Source organism: Candoia aspera, chromosome 1 (genome assembly GCF_035149785.1).
Source record: "Candoia aspera isolate rCanAsp1 chromosome 1, rCanAsp1.hap2, whole genome shotgun sequence".
NCBI classification, from domain to species: domain Eukaryota; kingdom Metazoa; phylum Chordata; class Lepidosauria; order Squamata; family Boidae; genus Candoia; species Candoia aspera.
Window position 1 is genome coordinate 232757038 of NC_086153.1, and position 22049 is coordinate 232779086.

Here is a 22049-nt window from a genome sequence, read left to right on the forward strand (position 1 = left end):
GAAGTTACAGCAGAAGATTACCCATTTTTCTTCTTTTTCTTTATACTTACATCCACCCAACCTTACATTTTGATGCTTTCTTTACTATAACCCTAAACTATAGGTTATGGAGTGTTTCACAACCTCAGCAACTTTATTTATTGATTGATTTATCAAATTTTTATTACCACCCATCTGCCCTCAAAAGGAGCTGGGTGGAATTCAACTCCTAGAATTCCCCAGCCACCATTTTGGGTGATGAGTTCTGGGAGTTGAAGTCCACACAGGTTAAAGTTGCTGAGGTGGTGAAACACCAGGTTACAGTAAGAGACTGGCTAATCTGAGTTTACCCAATAAGCTTGATAACTAAGAGGCGCTTGAATTTTGATCCAACACCTCTGATTACTTGCTGCTGCCTATGAATAACTTGCTGCTGCAAATTTTTCCCAGTTCCTGTTAGGGAAAGAATATCACGAATACAACACAGCTTGTTTTCTCTGACTTTTTAATTCAGTGATGCAGAAGCAGATTTCCTCATTTCAGTGGGCTCAGTCCTAAATGCGTATATTTACTGTAGTAGTGAGGACAGCCAGTGGAAGATTCACCACATTAATTTAAAGTATCTGTCACTTGATCACGGTTTCTCACAATATTAATCATTTTTTTAAAAAAGTACTTAGACCAAAAAATTGGGGTGTTTTTTTATTTTTATTTTTTAGAAAATAATGGATTATTTTTAATTCACAGACAAGTAGCTCAACACCTGACTGCCATATGCTGTCTAAGATCTCCAAATACCGATGTCATAATAAAGGGATTCTAACAGCAGTGGCCTTTGAAAAAGTACTCAGAAACAATTGGATTACAAACCAAGTCATACATTCTGTTTTCGCAGTTTCTTGTGGTGGATCAGAAAGCCACGTCTCAAAAATGGTGGTTGGCTTCCTTTTGTACCAATAACAAACACACTGTCCCTCAACCTTTCAAAAATACTTTAGATTAATTTGGGAGGGAGAGAATGGTACAGAACAACGCTGAAGTGGGTACACTTGATTGGAATGTGACAAAACAGAAGAACTCTAAAAATATGGTAAGCAGCTAAATCAGGGTACAGCGATACCTCTATGAGTTCACAGTAAGTTGAAGCCATTTCAGGAGAGCAAAAACATAGCCTCCCCTGGAGGGAGATGCATCTGCTTCAGGCCTTTATTTTGCTAGAATAACTTAATAATTTCCTAACGGTTTTTGTGAATAAATGGTGAGGATATTCATTTATTTATGCCTCAATTCAGCTGGACCCTAGGTGGTTTACAACAACACAACAGGAACAATACTAATACAGGAATGTAAACTATAAGCAATATATAACTGCAATAAAAACTAAGGTACAAAATAATATCAGTCCCCAAAGGCCCTCAGGAAATGCCGGGTCTTTACCGCTTTCCAGAGGACCCTCAGAGCGGGTGCCATCTTCGTTTCAGAAGGCCAGCTATTCCAGACAGAGAACACTCACATTTGGGGCCCTCCTGTCACACCTCCTGGTAGGTGAGGGACTCTGAGCAGATATTCTCTGTCTGGATCAAGTGGGCAGATTTCATCAGGGAGAATTCCTGAAGTGCCCAGGCCCCGAGTCATTTGGAGGTTACCTTATAGCTTTCAAGAATTCTCTGTCAGGGCTTTGAGTTTTGTGGTTATACAGATAGTCCTCGTTTAGCAACCACAACTGGGACCAGCAACTTGGTTGTTAAGCAAAGTGGTCTGTAAATGAAACTGCAACTATGCTTATGATCATACTTCAGCTTTCCTTTGCTTTACAGACCTCCAAAGGTTATAAATGCGAGGGTTGGTCATAAAGTTACTTTTTCATCACCGTCATAACTGTGAACGGTTGCTAAATGAGGACTTCCTGTATTTTGAGTGCTGGGAGACATTCCACCCCACCCTGAGCACAATGGCATTGCTTGCAGATAGAAGGAGCACATCCACACATCCTCCTGACCTTGGCATAAAGACTTCTTGTAACCATTCTTTAAGGACACATCTGTATGATACAGCTTCCCTCTCATCCCCAGCCCATAGCTGAGGCCAGCTACCTTTGGCTTTTTCTTATTCAATGTGGAAATCATGTTTTCCATCTTCTCCTAACATAGCCCTTGTTATATGCACAATTTGTATTGCTTCACTGATAGGGGCTGCAATCTGCCCAGCAACTTTCGGCTACTGCTGACTTCCCTCCAGGGGCATTTGGGGTTGTGATGCTGGACAGACCTGATCCCAGAAGAAGAGCAGTACCACCAAGATTGCTAGAGAAAATCATAAACCAGAACCGCTGTGTAGCAACCTCCCTGTCAGAGCAGTGTTGGAAAAAGGGTCCCAGCAGGCTGGTCGGTCTGTGGGTTGGCCCTTGTTTCTGTGTGACTGACAGGCAGGTCGCTCTAGGAAGATCATGCTTTACTGCTTTCTCTAGCACTCTTGATGCTGTGCTAGTGATAGGCCAAGACCTCTCTAAAATGACCTTCCTGTCAGCCCTAGACAGGAAAAAATGTCCCAATAGACAGGTCACTCTATGAGGCATTCTTTGTGACCAGGTTGCTGCTCAGAAGTCCTAGTCTTCCTGTTAGAGTCAGAAAAAGTAGTAGAGCGAGACCCCTGTAGACACAGCAGTCCACAAAGTGATCTGCCTGTTGGGTCATTGGTGTTTACAGCGGGCTCACAGGCTGGCTACTCCAAGATCACTATGGTACCACTTGTTTTTAAAGGTTCTGAACCAGCCACTCTAGGCCTCTGTCGAAACTCACCCCCTCCTTCAATGGTCCATGTTAGGGGGAGCCTCTGGGAGTTTTCCCCTGCAGTAACTGTTAGGGGAGCATAAGTAGAGAGCAGCTATGCAGACAGCAAATTCTGCCAGCATACCTTTGAGCTGTCTCCATAACTGGAAGAAAGGACATGAAACAAGCTGTCTGGATATGCCCCTATGATTCAGTAAGCTTGTTCAGTCTGCTCAGCTTGAATGACACCTTGGGAAAGACTGTGACCCTCCTGCCACCCGTCTGAACGTTAGCTTCCAGTTATAGCCTCTAATGCAGGGGCAGGTGACATCTGGGCATTTATCAGCCCCCAAATGTCACCTGCAACCTCTCAAATGAAAATGAAAATGAAATTGATTTTTTAATTTTTTTAAAAAAAAATGTTAAAAAGGCTGATACCTTTTGAGTTTGCCAACTCTTGTGAGATTTCAGTGGTCTCATGCAATCTCACAAGTTTTCAGCATACCTGCATGATTATGGCCTTTATTTTTCCTTAATTTATATATATTACAATTATCATTTAATGTTGGAGGGTTGTGATTTTCAGGGGAGGCAGAATTGGACAAGTGCCTCCTCTAGAGGCAGCAATTGAAAACTTATTTAATAAATGTTTCTCTGTTACATTGAGTAAGTGAAAATTAAAGGCCCAATAGGTAACTTACTTGTGCTGGGAAAATAGGCTGGCTCAAAAAAAAAAAACTACCCTCCCCCTCCCCCTCCCTGAATCAATGGAACATGGGGAGTGTATGAAGTTGCAGCAGCAAATATATTTTTCTTAGAAACATGCCTTCTATTTAACCAAACTGTGTTTTGGTTGAGACAAAAACTCTGGGGATAACTGCATTGGTATCTGCCCTGGACTGGTCTAATTTGTGGTTTCTTTACTCAGGAGTAAGCAGGCTAAAGGGAGTCAAAAGGAATTGATCTGGAAGGGTGATACTCAGTAAAAGATCTGACTTCCTCCCCTTCCTGAGGCAAAAAATTGGTTTGAGCCAAGGAAAGCCCAAATCCTGAAATAGCTTCAGTGGATTACTTGTATTGCCTGGAGTGAAAAGCACTGATCCATCTGATCATTTCAAATACAAACCCTTCCCTTAAATCAGTGTTTCTTAAACTGTTTGCTCTCAGGAACCCAAAAGTGTTTTTGTTTGTATGGGTTAAATTTATTGATATTTACTGTATTAAAAATTAAAATGGATGCATTTGTAAAATATTTATTTATTGAATCATGTAAAAATAACATTAAACCCATTAGATATTAACATAAAACATTTTTCATGAAAAAACCCTATTTTTTTAACATATAAGAAATAATGAGAAGAGTGACACTGTTTTAAATTTTTGCAAATATCTTCAATATCTGGTAAATAATTTTGATTTTTGTGGACCCCTGAGAGGGTCTTGAGGGACCGCCAGTGTACTTTGGACCACACTTCAAGTAACACTGCCTTAAATGATGACTCCTCTATTTGTAGGGCTATCAACAGGAAAGGATCTCTGTGTTTCAAAAGGGTTATATGGTTTTGTGAAGTTTAATACCTGGTTGTAACCTTCTGTTCTATTTGACTATAAATCATTTTCCAGTATTTCTGAGCTTTACAACATTATCACCACATAGGAAAAAAGGATCCAACCTGTTTGTTTGTTTATTTATTTATCATATTTTTATCACCGCCCATCTCCCTCATATGGGGGACTCTGGGCGGTTCACAATAAAACAGTTTAAAATTAATAAAATCATAATAATATCATTAATCTACAAATATCTATATCAATCAATAAATATAAAATGTAATGAGATCCAAGTAATGGGAGATCTAATACCACCCAGAGGGGAGCAAGATCGACCTTGGCAGGACTAGGGAGCCAACCAACCCCAAGAGTGTTACATTTCCAGTGTTTTTTTAAAGGGATTATTCATTTTAGCAATCAAGACTGAAGTAATGTATCAATGGTAGAACATTATATGTTGATTCTCTTGAAGGATGATAGTCAAGGTAAATTTAATATTCAATTTATGTCAATGTCTAGGCAGTTATATTATTTTGCTTTCCCAGAGCTTTGCTTGTTTCCCAGTATTTTTTTCTAGCTGATCAGCAGGCTGAGCTGAGAGGTCATTTTCCCTGGGTAATTGCTCAATTTGACACCATATAGCTGAACAAGAAATTTGTTTTCCATGGGAAGATATGCTTGGGTTGAAGTCTTTAGTTTGTCACCCTCCACACACAACCCCCCCTTCTCCTTCTGTTTACACTCACATTCCCAACAATACCAACAAGACAAATACGAGGCTTAAGATTTCTATATGCCCAGAACAATATATTCCATGTCCACAGGCCTGGATCATCAAACCAGTGTACACCAGGCTCAGAAGAGGCAAATCACGCCCTTGTACACTCTAACGGACTCTACCTTATGGGCCTGTGATATTATGTACCTCCTATTTTTCCTTGTGCCAGCAAATATCAGGGACCATGCCCCAACTTATGTAAATCAAAGTTTTGCTAGGCCCAGTAGTCTTTTTCCATCAAATTCTTAATTATAAAACTATTTCCCCCCCACTGGGGAACTTACTGAGGTTAAACAACATACATCCTCCCTTGTCCTAATATGTCAGGGCAGAACAGGTGAGGAATGCAGGGGGACACAACTGCTTGTGTAAATGGACTGTCATGAAGGTGGTTATTTCATTGCAGTGTTTTTGCCAGATGACATCAAAATGCCTCTGGAATAGCTAGCTCATTGCTTTTATTTTACTTCCTTTTTCTACCAAAGGGCAAATCTGAGTTCATTATTCAGATTTATTCAGCACCAAAAGGCCCACAGATTTATTTCTAAAGGACATCCTGATTTTGCTTTAGATATGCCAACCACTAATTCCAACCCCCATTTTCCCAAGGAAAAAAAAAGTTGTTCCACTGGTGGCTTAAAAGAGAGACTTCAGCAGTTTTTGGCAGATCACACAAAGCTGTGATCTGTGGTTGGGTTTCACATGACATCTCAATCTGGATCAGATTGTGGTTAAGGATCTTAATCTGAAGCTATAGTTTTTCTGTAGATCTTTTTTTAAGGCAAAGAGCTTCATGTGGTCTACACCTGGGCAGGGAGATTAACTTGTGGTTAGCTGTTAATTCCTACATCCTAAATCCCAGGCAAGTCATTCTTATTGTTTCATTTTTTTTTAAGGAGAAAAATTGGGCTGAGATTCCACCTGGGGTTGGAGGAGAGCCTTACATACCCCTGCCAGCCACAGTCCATAATGGGGTTTAGCAGATATTCCATAGATACATCTCTTACTGCAGTTAACACTAAGCTTAGTATAACATTTTGTACAAATACACCTGTTGAATGGGCTGCTGATATTAAAATGGAGCTGAATGCAAACCTCTCACCTAGGGTGGGAACCTGAGATACCCTCTTCAGTGGGAAAGTTCAAGCCCATTGTTCAGCTTTTGGGTTTCTTCTTTTTTGGAGAGCAAAGGTAGGGATCATTTTCTCTGGTTTCTTCCCACAGACCGCCTAGGTAATCACTGGGATTGCCTCACTTTTGCTTCCTATTAATTGCCAGGATGTTTCTTTGGTGTCCTTGCAAGGTATCCATTCTGGGGGAGGCTATTTGTAAGTAATAAACCATTTGCTTTTGCCTTTTTCTTGTAGGGTCCCATAAACCTGATGCCCATAGTAATCCATTACATTAAGACATAACAGGGATTGTAAACCATGGTTTTAAAATTATGATCTGGCTATTAAATGTCTATGATTTATTCTACAAACCATTGTTGAAACAAACTATGGCTTAATGCAGTTTGAGTTTTAATTGTTTGCTCTGTCTTGAGGGCTTTAGCTATAAAGTGATGATAAAACTATCCCTAACTCAGTGGAACTGGATCTTGTTTGGTTCTTTACATGGGCATGACTCTGCCAGCTGTACCCTGCAGCAAGAAGCCAATCTTAGTTTATATAGGCTAAAACAAATAAGGAACATTGTCCCTTTACTCCACAAACATTTTTTGTGTATCCCAAACCATACACCATCCAGGAGACTCTCCCCAATTTAAACAAACAAGATCAAAGTTCTGCACAACCACAGCACTGCCATCTGTAGCACAACCAATTTTAGCCAGATTGGGCCAAAATGCAAATCATACATTCTAGTGCTCAGGAAATTCTCCCCAATCCCAATCCCAATGGAGTGGAAGATGACTTTATGCAGATCTAGATGAGATTTTCGCGCATCTTTATGCACAGTATTACCAGCCTGGTTCTATGGAGAAATCTTAGCCAAAATCAGTTGGGATAAATAAAATCCTGGATCCCTGCACCCTGTAAACTCAGCACTGAGTCTGCCAAATCCTACTGTCCAGGAGACTTGTGAATATATGATTTGGGCTGACCTAGTTAACAGCTCAAATAATTTTAAATTCTTACATGGGGTAATTTATTATACTTTCTTAAAAGCGACTTTTCGAAAATGGAATTATTTATTTGAAGGCAGAATACAGTAGTCCGTTTATCAGGCTGTTCTCTCTTGAATTTGCAGTGCAGCGGTGGACCAATGTCGAATTTTCAGACGAGTAAAAAAGATGAGTAATTTCTTCCTCCGTTCAGCATCGACCAAATTTGTAACCCCGAGGCGAAGACAAAATGCTCGGTTCGACTAAACTTGCATTCTGTCTCTGTCCTGCCCCTCCTTTCCATTCGGTACTCGTAAAGACCAGCACCGGATCGGGATAAGAAAGGCAGAAAGAGCACCCTGCTGCCCGGAGCTGGAGGGCGATCTGGAGCGGAGGACGGCTAGAGATGAGACTGTCCCTCGCAAGCGAATCGGAGGCCAGGTGGATTTTGGCAGGGCAAGGGTTAATCTCCGACACGCTTCCCTCGCCTGTTGTTGCGCTCCGTTTTCCCGACTTCCGGACACGACCTGGCGGGGGGTGAAGCGGCAGGCTGGAGACGGCCGCGACGCACGGGGAAGCGTAAGTCCTTGGCGTGGATGAGCGAAATGAATGGGCACCGAAATTAGTTTTAAGCTCAGCTGATCGAAGGGTACCGGCCAAGGTGCTCTGAAGTAATCTTTTCCGGCCCGACGTCAAAGAAAGGAAGGCGCACGTAAGAGGTGAAAGAAAGTTTGCTTTTCCTTTGAAAAAGTATTAGGGCTGTTTGAAAATGTCTTCTAACAGCTGGAGACGAAGGATGAGGGCAGCAGTAGGCTGGCTCAACAGAGACCGACTGAACAGTGTGTGGCAGGGCAACCGCGCGCACACACACACACACACAAAATTATAAAAAGCCCAGTTAGTCCTTGGGGGGGTGGAGAACGGACCCTCAAGTCATCCCCAAAAGAGAGTCCTGTGGAGCATTAAAGACTAATCAAATTATTATTGCAATAGCCTTTGAAAAGATATCTTTCAAAGATTCTGCTGTGTTATGCTCCTTTTAGCCCTATTTGGAAAAGGGGCAAATACAGTATATTGGATTTGGGATAGTCAGGTTCAAATCCCCCTAAGGCCACAGTATTGGCTAGTTTGGCCACCCTCTCTCTTTCAGCCCAGCCTGCTTCTCAGGGGTACAGGATTGTGGGAAGAAAAGGTGGAGAAAAGCTCATGTAGGCTATCTTGAAAAGGTGAGCTCAGGAATCAATCACTGACAGGGAGGAGGAGGGCAGGACCAACAAAATTGCCAGGACTGGGTAAGGGGTGGAGAGGAGATGATTTCCCCCAGATGCCAATTCATGATCATGGATGCGAACTGAACTTGCCTCTCCTACCTGGGAGAAAAGGAAGGGGAAGCCCCTTTGTGATTGTATCATAATCATCATCACAAAAGGTGCCAGGCAAAGAATTTAAACTGGCTGTGCTTATTTGGGCAAGTTGCAATGTTTCCTGGAAACTTCAATTATGTTGGCAATTTGCATGTCAGGAAAGTGTGATTCATGGACTCCAAAAACCCCCCAATTCCGCTGGGATGGCATCCTCCCTGTTATATTCTTTTTTAAAATTTATTTTTATTAGAATTTTTGAATACAATAAAAATATAAAAAATTAAAGGAAAAAGAAGAGAAAAGAAGAAAAGAAGTAAAATTTAAAAAAGAAAGAAAACACAGAATTTTAACTTCCGCCCTTCTTTCTATCAGGTAGTTGCCATCTTACTCTTTCCCCTTCCTCTTTAACCCTTTTCAATCCACAAATCATCAGTCTGGTCTTTTCTTCTTTCAGCAAAAAATCCATATAAGGTTTCCAGTCTTTCAAAAAAATGTCTTTATTGTTTTTTGCCTTTTCCGCAAGTTCCATCAATTTTATAATCCAATCTTCTACTGTGGGTATTTCATTATTCTTCCATCTTTGTGCATACAGTAATCTTGCTGCAGTTACCACATACAATATTAATTTCCTCTTATTTCTTTTCTAGTTCAATATCCGTAAAACCCAAAAGAAATAATTCTGGTTTCATCGTAATGTTAATCCGCAATATCTTTTGCATCCTTGTATGGATTTGCACCCATAATTTCTCTGCTTTTTCACAGGCCCACAGCGCATGACAAAAAGCCCCCCCTTCCTTTTCACACTTCCAACACTGGTTTGATATTCCTTTGTACATTTTTGACAGCTTGACTGGTGTCATATACCAGTGATACATCATGATGTATCCGCCATGTTAAATTCTTATGCCTGCCTGTCTAATAGGCATCCCCTGAGCTGTGTCTTCTGGCTGAGCTGTGGCTGCAACTGTCAGCTTTGTCAAATAGCCTTTAGCAGATTTAGCTACAAAACACCCTCAGTTCAAACTAACAAGCCTTATTAAGGTTTAGTGACATGAACACTGTCGGGTGTTGCAAGATTGAAAGGTAAAAGATCCCTTGAATCGAGCTTGATTCCTGGTGACAGCAGGGGCATGTCCATGTAGTTTTCTCATCAGCAGTATGGCCATGTTTACTATTATCATCATCAGGGATTTTTTTAACTTCCCAGATAGTCTGCACTTCAGGGATTTCCTGGTGGTCTCCCATCCAAGTATTAACCAGGTATGATACAGCTCCTTCCTTCTTTCCTTCTTTCCTTCACCTGCTAAGTCAGCTAAACTGGAGAGCATACAAGTCACCACCCCTCCCCCCCCAAGCATTATACAATAATTTGGGTAGGGAATAAAATATGAAGACCTTGTGGGGAATCCACTCTGTGCCTGTGATGGATCCAGGATAAAAGATGGAGCTCAACCTCAATAGTATCAGGCTAGAACCAGGGACCTTAGATGATGTCAGGCAGCTCACCGGATTATTTCTGTGTGCACATGCGCATAGACAAGGGAAATTTGTAGCATCTGTCCCGTCTTTTTTGTCTGGTTTTATTTAATTCAATTAATTTTAATTAAAATTTTGGCAGATAGCTTAACAGTGGCAAGAGATCCACTGAAAATGCAAAATGGAATAATGGTCCATATTCCTCCAAGTGGAGCCCACATAATCCAACCAATGAGGATGGTACAGTATACAGACCTGCAAAGGGAAAATTGGACATCTTACCAGGTTGGGCCATTCGGGAGGCTTCTAAAATTAGAGGCCAAGACTCTAGGGCTAAGCACATTATTTATCCCTGTTCCTGTCTGTAGAGCTACAGGAATATTAATCATTTTTGTTAAACTCAGCAGGTCAAGCTCGCATGTAATAAATGTAACATGTACTTCCACTTGCAACTTTTAAGGAAGTGAAGAATGTAGTCTTTATTCGTAAGTAGGTAGTCAGAAACACTATTTTGATGTTTTAGCATCCACTGTGGAGATTCAGTGTAGCAAAAGGGAAATACACTGTGGCCACCTTAGTTCTATCCATTAGGATGAATTTAAGCATTTTTCTGTTGTGAAGCCCAGCAATATCGGTACATTTTGATCAGTTTGATAGCAAAACAGGGCAAACTCAAAACAAGAAAGGAGTTTCTAGGAATACAGAAGTACGTATATATGTTTGTACATTCCAGGAAGCTCTTTAAGAACTCTAAAATGCTCAGGTCTTCTGAACTTCCAGTCCTTATGTAATATTGTGGGCAGTTAGCAGAGCCACAGAATGTCAAGTTTATCATTTGAGGAAGTCACAGAATAACGTTACTGTACTTGAGTACAGTAATAGAGATGCAACAATGGGGATTTCAGTGGAAGCAAAACATTACATTTACTCTGGATATTATATATTATTCTCAGGGGAAATTGGTATAAGATGTTTTATTATTGGTATATTACCCCAGTTTTGATTGCTAAGATGGATGAATTATTTTCAAAAAATTGCTGGAAATAAAATGAGCATAGAATGAGGTGGACCTTGCTTGCTTGAAGTATTTCATCTTCCCTTTACATAACAAGACCCAGGTTGCTAGCACTGTTCGGTTGTGGTGGGCAGGGAGAGGCACAACTAAACTTCAACAAGAGTAGTCCTTTGATTTCTGTCACATCTTGGGATCCAAGATGCCGGGCAAGTGGAGACACTGTTTATTGCCAGTGAGATGGTGCTTGAAGTTAGAAGTCCTGAGCTATGCACTGTAATCTCTTAAAATGCCTCCTTAGCCATCAAGAGTAGGGAAGACAAAGGGTTGTATTCAACTGTGTCTGTCCATTAGCAAAAAAGTCATATTGGATGGACTGGGTTTTTCTCCTCCCTGCACCCTTTCTCTGTAAATCCTCAGATGTAGTACAGCTGACCCTCTGGAGCAGAATTAGGGCATCATGTTGCAGAAGAGAAGAAAGCAAGGGAAACTCCATTTATGTGTGTGGAAATTAGGTAAAGGTAAAGGTTTCCCTTGACGTAAAGTCCAGTCGAATCCGACTCTAGGGGGCGGTGCTCATCTCCGTTTCTAAGCCTTGGAGCCGGCGTTGTCATAGACACTTCTGGGTCATGTGGCCAGCATGACGACTCGGAACGCCGTTACCTTCCCGCCGAAGCGGTACCTATTGATCTACTCACATTTGCATGTTTTCGAACTGCTAGGTGAGCAGGAGCTGGGATTAACAACGGGAGCTCACCCCGCCGCGCGGTTTCGAACCGCCGACCTTCCGATCGACAGCTCAGCGGTTTAACCCGCAGCGCCACCGCGTCCCTATTGTGTGGAAATTAGATTGCATGATATTGTAATAATTCAAGGAAGAGTGTAGAATAATGTAGGAAGGGTGTAGGCTCTATGAAGCTATATTTGTAATGACACACTTGAAGCCCAGGCCCAATCCAAGAAAGCATTCATTACAGATAGTCCTTGTTTAACAACCACAATTGGGACTGGAATTCTGGTTGCTAAGTGATGCAATTTTCAAGTGAATCCAACCTGATTTTATGACCATTTTTGCAGTGGTCGTTACGCGAATCATGTGGTTCAGCATTGATTTTGCTTGCCAGAAGCCAGCTGGGAAGGTCGTAAATGGCAATCATGTGACTTCAGGATGTAGTGATGGTGATAAGTGCAAGGACAGGTTGTAAGTCAGTTTTTTCACCACCATCATAGGTCTGAACCATCGCTAAACAAATGGTTGTTAAGCAAGGACTACCTGTATTGTATCACTCTGTGTAACCTTGAATGCCTTGGATGGCTTGAAGCCAGAATCAATAAAAGTATGTTTTCTTACATATATATCTGCCTGGTCATCTGGGAGATGCTGAGACTGCAGGGGTTGTTGATGTAGAACCATTTGAGGGGAACATTCTGGATAGGAAATATATATCTTCCTACAGAAAAGAGGAGTGGTATAATCCAGATAACTAAATGCAGAAAAGTTCACAGTTTAAGGCAGATCTAGAAGTAAACTTTGGATTCTGGAGGCGCAGGTTATGCTCTGACCCCCAGAAGTTCTGAGAGTCATCTGTTGAAATGCTTAAGGTACATCTGTACTTTGCTCAATTTGCACATAAACTGATATTCTTCTACAATATATGAAATCCAGATAAATTCTGCATTTACTGTGGGAACTGGGGAGAGCAAAAGAATAGTGTAGTTAGTTATGGGGGATAAAAAGGCTGAATCCAGGATCAGAATTAAAGTATATTTCTTTACGTCTGTAATGATCAAAGGACCTTGTTTGATTTTCAGTATGGCTTTAAAGTGATGTTTCTGGACCATAACTGTATTTGCACCCTGCACTGGATAGTAAATCCTATCATTCGGCTTCATAAACTGTAGCCGGTGGCTTACTGTGCAGTGTGATTACAGCCCATTGGGCTTCTCTTTAATAGGCCGCCGTTAAGTCATGACTTTACAGTGTGAACCAGCCTGTCTTTAAAAAACCGCTTATCCATTTTTTATGTTTTGTATTCCACCTTTCCATGACTCATATACAAAGAGTAGAAATAACTTCAAAAGCAAAACAGTCCAGCAATTTTAAAAAGCACCGAAAACTACCCTTTGTTCTAATCTTCCTTGACAAAGAATTATTGTATTGAATGCACGTATTTTCTTCCAATAGGCCATCCAGATCATCAATGGACTGATACATATTGGCTTTGGTGGGGTATCAGTTTGTCTTTTCAACACATTTTACTACATTTCTGTAGTTGTATTGTCTGGGTATCCTTTCTGGGGTGGAATACTGGTAAGTAGAACATTATTTGTCTTTGAACGCTCTTGTGTTTCAGGACAAATGCGTTCAAATTTCTGTTTAAATCCTGACCATTGTTAAGTTCTTCATGGACATCTGCTCACAGAATGCCAGTTTTCTTGTCCCCTGATCCCCATTCCACATTGTCTTGATGGGTCTTGGCATCTGGAAAGGCTTTTGAGAGCTTGTAACTGGCTACAGAAGGAAAGATGGGGGTGAAAATATTTGTTTCCATGAACTCCTTTAAGTCATCTTAAGATCCAAGTCATACAGTATCACTCTTAGGTGTTAGATAGCTCCCATCATGTACATCCATTGTCCATGCTGACTTATACTGATGGAAATTGGAGCCACCTAATTCTGGAAAGCGTTAGAACAGAAAGAGTATCCTGATACAAAGAGTATCATATTATTGAGGATTAGTTAAACCATCAACCTTGATATCCTCAGTTTAATTTCTGTAAAATGGAGAAATACATTCACTTTCAAATGTGAACTAAAACTCCCTTCACTGTGGACATCTGCAGGGGGAGCCAAGGTCAGCAAACGACAAAATGTGTGTCATGCGCTGCCTACTACTGAGTAAAACACAGACACTAATTTAGGGAAGATCAGGTTCTGGTTTATTTCAGCATAGTGCATAGCTAGAAAAAGCTGAGAGTGAAGGGAGCGTGCCGGCATGGGGTTTAAGTAGCCCGCGCCGGTCAGCGCCCCCCCCACCTTGGGTTGTGTCATCCCCCGAAGTCCTGTATGCTTCGTTGCCGGTAGGTGAGGGGTCGCAGGGCCCCTGCTGGTGCCCTGGGCTTCTCTCGTAATTGTCTTCTTCCTCCGGCCAGTGATTGCTTTCAGCTGGGCGATATCCTTTGCGTTCCTGCTGACAGCTCCAGGCGTGCCTCGTGATCCGCCCTGTCTTTGTTGCTCTTTCTTCCCCCTTTGTGTTCCTTTGACTGGATTTTCCGGCCGGGGTCGTTCCCTTCTCCTCGGGGTCTGTGTCTGTTGTTGTGCGTCGCTTTGCTTATCTTTTAATTCCTTGCTCTTGTTTCCGTGGTATTGTTATGTGTGCCGTTGTGCTGATGCATTCAGCTCAACGGTGCTCATGACATACTGCCCCCCTTTCGAATGGTAGCCCCCCCCGGCATTCCGGTTTTTCCAGGAGAGCTGTCAAAGATTTTTTTTTTTTTGTATTTCCCGCCGGAGTGCTTTCACCCCTCCCCTTGCTCCGCCCTCTACCGCGTTTCCATCTTTTGGGTGTGTTCCGAGTGCACATGCCTCGACCACACCCTGCAAGTGCGCATGCCTCGACCACACCCTGCTCGTTCTTGCTCAGTTCGTTGTGAGAGGAGGCGTGGCTGGTCTGGTGCTGTTTCAACTCCAGGTAGGATCCTTATCTTTTTGTTTTGCTGATTGTTTTGTTTTTGATGTTCGCCGTGTTGTCATGTGTGCATCCTGGCCATTTGCCCTCTGGCGATGCACCTATGACCAATCTTCCCTCCCCAATGGGCCCGGAGAGGGTGAGGGGAGGGTGAGTCTCAGGGGGGAGGAGGTCTACTCAAGTTGCGGGCTTGGGGGGTCCCTTCCCCTGGGGGCGATGTGGGGGGGGAGGCCCGAGGGGGGAAGAGTGTCCTAAGGGGCCGGTTCGGCTGGGCGCCCCTTTGGTTTGTCGGGGTACGTCGTGTGGAATGCTCGGGTCAGGTCCGGTGCCTTAACGTGTTGAGCCGCCATCCATTCTGGGTGGGGGAAGTGTTTCCATTTTACTAAATAGTATAGTGTACCCCATTGACGGCGGGAATCGAGTATTTCTTTTACCTCGAAATGTTGTTGGCCGTCAATCATCACTGGGGAGGGCAGAGGCGTGCTTGGGTGCCATCGGGAGGTGGTTGCTGGTTTCAGGAGGCTGCTGTGGAATACCGGGTGGAGTCTCCTTAGATTGTGCGGCAGGTCCAGGCATACTGCCACCGAGTTCACTATTTGTGTTACTCGAAGTGGCCCAATATACTTAGGCCCCAGTTTCTTCGAGGGTTGAGGTGATTTCATGAATTTGGTGGAAAGGTAGACCATATCCCCTACCTGGAATGTTGGTTGCTGGCGCCGGTGCTTGTCGGCCTGTTCTTTGTAGGCGGACTGTGCTTCCTTCAGCGCTGCCGTGATTACTGGCCATGATTCCGCTATCTTCCGTCCCCAGTCGCCTGCGCCCACTTGGGGTCCCGGGGGTTGCGGTAGCTCCGGTATGGGTATGAACTCGCGCCCGGAGACTACTTCGAACGGGGTTTTCCCTGTACTCGTGTGAATGGCGTTATTGTAGGCGACTTCTGCAAACGGAAGCAGGTCAACCCAGTCGTCTTGGTGGTAATTGGTATATGAGCGTAGGAATTGTTCTAGTGTGGCATTGAGGATCTCCGTGGCTCCGTCCATCTGGGGATGCCAGGCTGTGGATAGGGCTTGTTGGGTCCCAATCAGTTTTAGAAAAGCCTGCCAGAATTTCGAGGTGAATTGTGTGCCCCTATCGGTCACCATGCGTACGGGACATCCGTGTAACCTGTACACGTGTACGAGGAAAAGTTTAGCCAGCTGCTGGGTGGATGGGACTGATGAGCAGGGGATGAAGTGTGCCTGTTTAGAAAAGTAGTCTTTCACCACCCAAATGGTTGTTTTCTTCTGGCTGGGTGGTAAATCTACTATAAAATCCATGGAGACTTCCTCCCATGGTCGGGAGGGCTCCGCCACCGTTTGTAGTAGTCCTGGAGGCTTTCCCGGTGCCCGTTTGGCCATTGCGCATATCGGGCAGGATGCTATGTAGGCCTTAACATCCCGTCTCAATGCGGGCCACCAGAATTGTCGTCGTGTTAGGTGCAGGGTCTTTAGAAACCCGAAGTGTCCCACTTGTTTGCTGTCGTGTGATCTGCGCAGGATTGCCTGGCGCTGCGAATCCGGGACATATATTCTGCCTTCCCCCCATGCTAAGTCTTGTTCCATTGTCACCTTGTCGGGGTTTGCTAGTAGCCAGGGGTCGGTTTTGAGGGCGGCGGTGAGGTCTGCGCGTATCCCTCCTGGCAGTCGCGGGTGGCGCCGTCTGGTCGCTGGTTGGCTTGCCGTCGGTTGAGACGTGGGGTTGAGCTGTTTCTGAGCGCTGCTTCGGGTGGTCACTGCCATTCCCAGCTGGGAGGTGGATAGGACCGTCCCAATCATATCTGGGACGGGCTCTTCGTCTTGGGGCAGTCGGGAGAGGGCGTCAGCCAGGAAGTTCTTTTTGCCCGGTATGAACTTCAGTTGAAAGTTAAAGCAGCTGAAGAATTGGGCCCATCTGACCTGTTTTGGGCTGAGGCGTCTGGGCGTCCGGAGGGCCTCGAGATTAGATCAATTCGAGGTTGAATTGATATTTTCAAGAAGGGACTAGGACACTAATTTTGCTTGTTAACCTGTTGAAACAAAGAGAAAATTGACTTGATTAATGGCATCACTGGCTCTGTGCCTCTGCAAGGCTTAAGGCACCAGTTATGGCCTTTGGCTTTACAAACACCCCTAAAAATACAAAACAAAAACTGAAAATCTCAGCTACTCCATACTGGGGTAGCGTTGGGTCAGCAAATGAAGGCCTGCAGATGGGTTGTGGATTGCCTACCACCTGACCACAAAAATCTTGTGCCTCAGCTGTGCAGCACAGAGTGGTGGCTTCACTTTATTCTTTTTTTATTTTTATCCCGCCTTTGCTATTTCTTATAAATAACTCAAGGTGGTGAACATACCTAATACTCCTTCCTCATCCTATTTTCCCCACAACAACAACCCTGTGAAGTGAGTTGGGCTGAGAGAGAGTGACTGGCCCAAAGTCACCCAGCCGGCTTTCATGCCTGAGGTGGGACTAGAACCCTCAGTCTCCTGGTTTCTAGCCCGTTGCCTTAACCACTAGACCAAACTGGCTTAACCCAATGGCTGTCATTACAGGAGCTGGGACTGCATTTAAAGGGCTTTTCATAATGCCGAAAATTCAAACTGTCCCAGCATGAGGATGTCTGAAGGGTCATTTCTATTAATTTCAATCTAAAATCTCAAGATTAGTATCAGAAGCTTGGCTGTGTGGTCTGTCATCAACAAAAACCAGGGAGGATCAGAGCTGTGGACTTCCCTTCCTTGAGTTCCTTCAGACCCTGCAGTTCCTGGTGTTAGAGGACATATGACCATTACTTTCAATTCCACATTTTTTACTGAGCGCCTCTGTGTGTCTGCTCTGTATTTATTTTGACCATTGTTGCCTCATTGGTTTCCTCTGTGGCCTGTCACTGAAAAATACTTACTTTTAAAGATGGGAAATAAATGCTTGCATAAACAAAGATAGAAAGCAACCCAAGAGAGTCAGAAAGACAATTTTCTCCTCTTTTAAAAATGACAGGAGATAAAAATGTGCTGTCATTCTATATCATCTGTGTGGTATCAAGCTCTTCCACATAGAGATAACATTTCTGTGAATATTTAATTAAAATGCACTTTTCTTTCCTTAATTTGGACAGTTCATTGCTTCAGGGTCCCTGACTGTGGCAGCTGGAAAAAGTTTCAAGCACAGTTTGGTAAGACTGAAACCAAACTTTTTTTTACTCTTTAATGCAGGAGATCATTTCTTTCTTATCATGCTTCCAGAGATAAATCCATATGTCATAAGCTGAAATTGTTAGTTGTGACTAGAGTTCAGCCAACAAAGGATAAAAAAGAGGCAGATGTTTTCATGAAAATCTTCCCCAGAGGCACTGAAACTCAGACCAATCATAAGTAATAAATAAATCATAGTTAGCTCAATTGAAGGGCTGATTGGATCTTCAAGCAATTTTATTGGTTTGGGGCCATAAATGAATAAAGAAAGCATAATGTTTTACGTTCATTTTTAAATAGTTTGTCTGATTATATAAGGGAGCAGTGTATATTAAATATAATTTGTATTGAGAATAACGTTTATATTGTTTAAATAATGGATTGTGGTACTTTCAGTAATCCTGAAAAACATTTCACCTGAAACATCTTGGGCAATTTACTATTTAATTCACGTTCCCTTCCATTTTTGGCATAGTTTTGATGGACTTTCTCCTCTTCCTCCTCCTCTGTCTGGTGCTACTCTCTCCCCAGCCTAGACTAGGGTGTTGCCATGGTCTCATCAAGTTCTGTTTCCTGTCCTTCACGACATCTGTCCAAGATTGCCCCAAGGTTTTTCTTCTTTAAGAAGAAATCTCTGTATAGAATGTATGGAGTGGGACCAAGGCAGGGTTTGATGGCCTTACTTTCAACTGTAGTTCTGGCTGACTGAGAAATCAGATGCTTGGCTGAAGGTTTGAAGGACAGTTCATTTGCTTGCAGCTGACTGCATCTGAGCTCCACTGCATTGCCTCTGTAAAAGCTCCCTACCAACCTGTTTGGACCTGTTTGATGCAGAGATTAAGAGGTGAAAAGATGAAATTGCAAGGGAAGATGCTACAGCTGATACACACATACACACACACACTCTTACAGACTTACATGAAGGCTATTCTCTGGAAGTTTTTATATTCAGCAAGCATAAGTATTAAAGACTGCATTGACTTGTATTGGACTTCTGATGACTACATAGACACGACCATGTAGCTTTCTGGGCAACAGTACAGAACTGGTTGGTCATTACTTTCAGCATGCTTAGATACACTGATTGGCTATGAATATCCTGAATGGCTGCACTTTCCAGAAATGGACCCTTTGGTCCTTACTAGCATTGTAGGGCTTGATCAGAGCCAAATTAGGATATCCAGCAAGCTGTGCTTGAATTCTATGCCTGCTCCCTTAGAAATTCTTCAGAATGTAAAGAACCATTTGTTTGTTGTTGTTTATTCGTTTAGTCGCTTCCGACTCTTCATGACTTCATGGACCAGCCCACGCCAGAGCTTCCTGTCGGTCGTCAACACCCCCAGCTCCCCCAGGGACGAGTCCGTCACCTCTAGAATGTCATCCATCCATCTTGCCCTTGGTCGGCCCCTCTTCCTTTTGCCCTCCACTCTCCCTAGCATCAGCATCTTCTTCAGGCTGTCCTGTCTTCTCATTATGTGGCCAAAGTATTTCAGTTTGGCCTTTAATATCATTCCCTCAAGTGAGCAGCCTGGCTTGATTTCCTGGAGGATGGACTGGTTTGATCTTCTTGCAGTCCAAGGCACTCAGAATTTTCCTCCAACACCACAGTTCAAAAGCATCGATCTTCCTTCTCTCAGCCTTCCTTATGGTCCAGCTCTCGCAGCAATATGTTACTACGGGGAACACCATTGCTTTAACTATGCGGGCCTTTGTTGTCAGTGTGATGTCTCTGCTCTTAACTATTTTATCGAGATTGGTCATTGCTCTTCTCCCAAGGATTAAGCGTCTTCTGATTTTCTGACTCCAGTCAGCATCTGCAGTAATCTTTGCACCTAGGAATACAAAGTCTTTCACTGCTTCTACATTTTCTCCCTCTATTTGCCAGTTATCAATCAAGCTGGTTGCCATAATCTTGGTTTTTTTGAGGTTTAGCTGCAAGCCAGCTTTTGCACTTTCTTCTTTCACCTTCATCATCAGGCTCCTCAGTTCCTCTTCGCTTTCAGCCATCAAAGTGGTATCATCTGCATATCTGAGATTGTTAATGTTTCTTCGAGAGATTTTAACTCCAGCCTTGGATTCCTCAAGCCCAGCATGTCGCATGATGTGTTCTGCATACAAGTTGAATAGGTAGGGTGAGAGTATACAGCCCTGCCGTACTCCTTTCCCGATCTTAAACCAGTCCATTGTTCCGTGGTCTGTTCTTACTGTTGCTACTTGGTCGTTATACAGATTCTTCAGGAGGCAGACAAGATGACTTGGTATCCCCATACCACTAAGAACTTGCCACAATTTGTTATGGTCCACACAGTCAAAGGCTTTAGAATAGTCAATAAAACAGAAATAGATGTTTTTCTGAAACTCCCTGGCTTTTTCCATTATCCAGTGGATATTGGCAATTTGGTCCCTCGTTCCTCTGCCTTTTCTAAACCCAGCTTGTACATCTGGCAATTCTCGCTCCATGAATTGCTGAAGTCTACCTTGCAGGATCTTGAGCATTACCTTACTGGCATGTGAAATGAGTGCCACTGTTCGATAGTTTGAACATTCTTTATTGTTCCCCTTTTTTGGTATGGGGATATAAGTTGATTTTTTCCAATCTGATGGCCATTCTTGTGTTTTCCAAATTTGCTGGCATATAGCATGCATTACCTTGACAGCATCTTGCAAGATTTTGAACAGTTCAGCTGGGATGTCATCATCTCCTGCTGCCTTGTTATTAGCAATGCTTCTTAAGGCCCACTCAACCTCACTCTTCAGGATGTCTGGCTCTAGCTCACTGACCACACTGTCAAAGCTATCCCTGATATTGTTATCCTTCCTATACAGGTCTTCTGTATATTCTTGCCACCTTTTCTTGATCTCTTCTTCTTCTGTTAGGTCCCTGCCATCTTTGTTTTTCATCATACCCATTTTTGCCTGGAATTTACCTCCAATGTTTCTAATGATCCTTTGCTGAAGAAACAACCATTTAGCAAAGGAAAAAAAACGCGCTCCAACCACCTATTACTAGTTCTAACGGAGGACTTGGAAGAGAAAAAAGATTAGAGATCAATGCTCTTTAGGAAGAGGAAGAGCTATTGCCAGTTAGTGAGGACAATACTGAGGTTGGTGGATCAGTTGTCCAACTTGGCCTAATCTAGCTTCCAGTGAGATTGCAGCCTATAGGGACTTCTCTCAGTGGGGTGTTGGGAAAGAGAAAGGGACAAATCAGTAGCACAAGCAGTGGCTGTCTTCCATCACCACCAACATCTGAAAGCAGGGAAGTTGGCCCAGAATCAAATCTGTGAAGAACATCTTTCCCTGGTATCCGTCACCCTTGAGTCAGTCCTGCTTCCCTTGTTTTGATTTTGTTGTTCCTTAAAAATCTCCATGAGTCTTTCAGATTTTTTATTGCTGGTATTCATATGCTTGTTTTGGAGCATTCTTCTAGAGGGATGTTCCATGAGGTTAGTAAAATGATATTTCTTTAACCAGAACATCTTTTTGATATAAATACATCTCATTTCTGATTTTAAATTCTTTGTGCATCCTTGGATTTCAATTTCGCTTTAAAAAATAAAAACAAAAACCACAGCTCAGCATAGCTTAGACATGTCTTCCACTTAATTAGTATTTTCCCCCCTCTTTGGGGGGAGATGGGCGGTAATTAAATTTGAATAATAAATTAAATTTGAATAATAAATAAATAAATAAAATTTTCGGACTTATTCACTGGCTTATCCATTCCAGAAGCATGGAAGTTCTCTGTATTTTTGATAACCAAATTCTTTGTGTTTCTCAGGCTCAGTGCAGTGCAAGGGTAAACATCGCAAGTGCTGTGGTGGCATTTATTGGCATGTTTCTCCTTAGCGTTCAGCTGTTTCTCAACCGACATTCTTATGCTCCTGATTATTTTGAATTCCAACCTGATTTCATAAATGTAAGTGAATATAGTTTGAAAATATTCTTGTTGGTGCTATTCACAGAAGACAACATACTTTGACGAAGAAAATAAAATTCTACAGATCTTGAACTTTGCTTCCACTGCAGTAGTTCCTACTGCCAAAGAGACCACCATTGTTTCTAAAAGCAGATTATGTCTTTGGCCCTGCAAATGCCTATGAAAGAATACTGAGCAAA

General features: G+C 42.8%; 1 protein-coding gene across 1 annotated transcript; it reads left to right on the forward strand.

Annotated features, from left to right (window-relative positions):
* The first annotated feature begins 7341 nt into the window (after window positions 1-7341).
* Window positions 7342-21958, forward strand: LOC134506356 (membrane-spanning 4-domains subfamily A member 8-like). The gene is made up of 5 exons (XM_063316557.1): window positions 7342-7360; window positions 10163-10380; window positions 13218-13343; window positions 17855-17911; window positions 21712-21958. The coding sequence occupies exons 1-5, from the start codon at window positions 7342-7344 to the stop codon at window positions 21910-21912; spliced, it is 621 nt and encodes a 206-aa protein (XP_063172627.1). The 3' UTR covers window positions 21913-21958.
* The last annotated feature ends 91 nt before the right edge of the window (window positions 21959-22049 follow it).

Excerpts from the sequence above, each read along its gene's own strand:
- LOC134506356 (XM_063316557.1), top strand. Across the intron at positions 10,381-13,217 it reads CATTATTTATCCCTGTTCCT|GCCATCCAGATCATCAATGG; the intron begins GTCTGTAGAGCT and ends TTCTTCCAATAG. Across the intron at positions 17,912-21,711 it reads AAAGTTTCAAGCACAGTTTG|GCTCAGTGCAGTGCAAGGGT; the intron begins GTAAGACTGAAA and ends TGTGTTTCTCAG.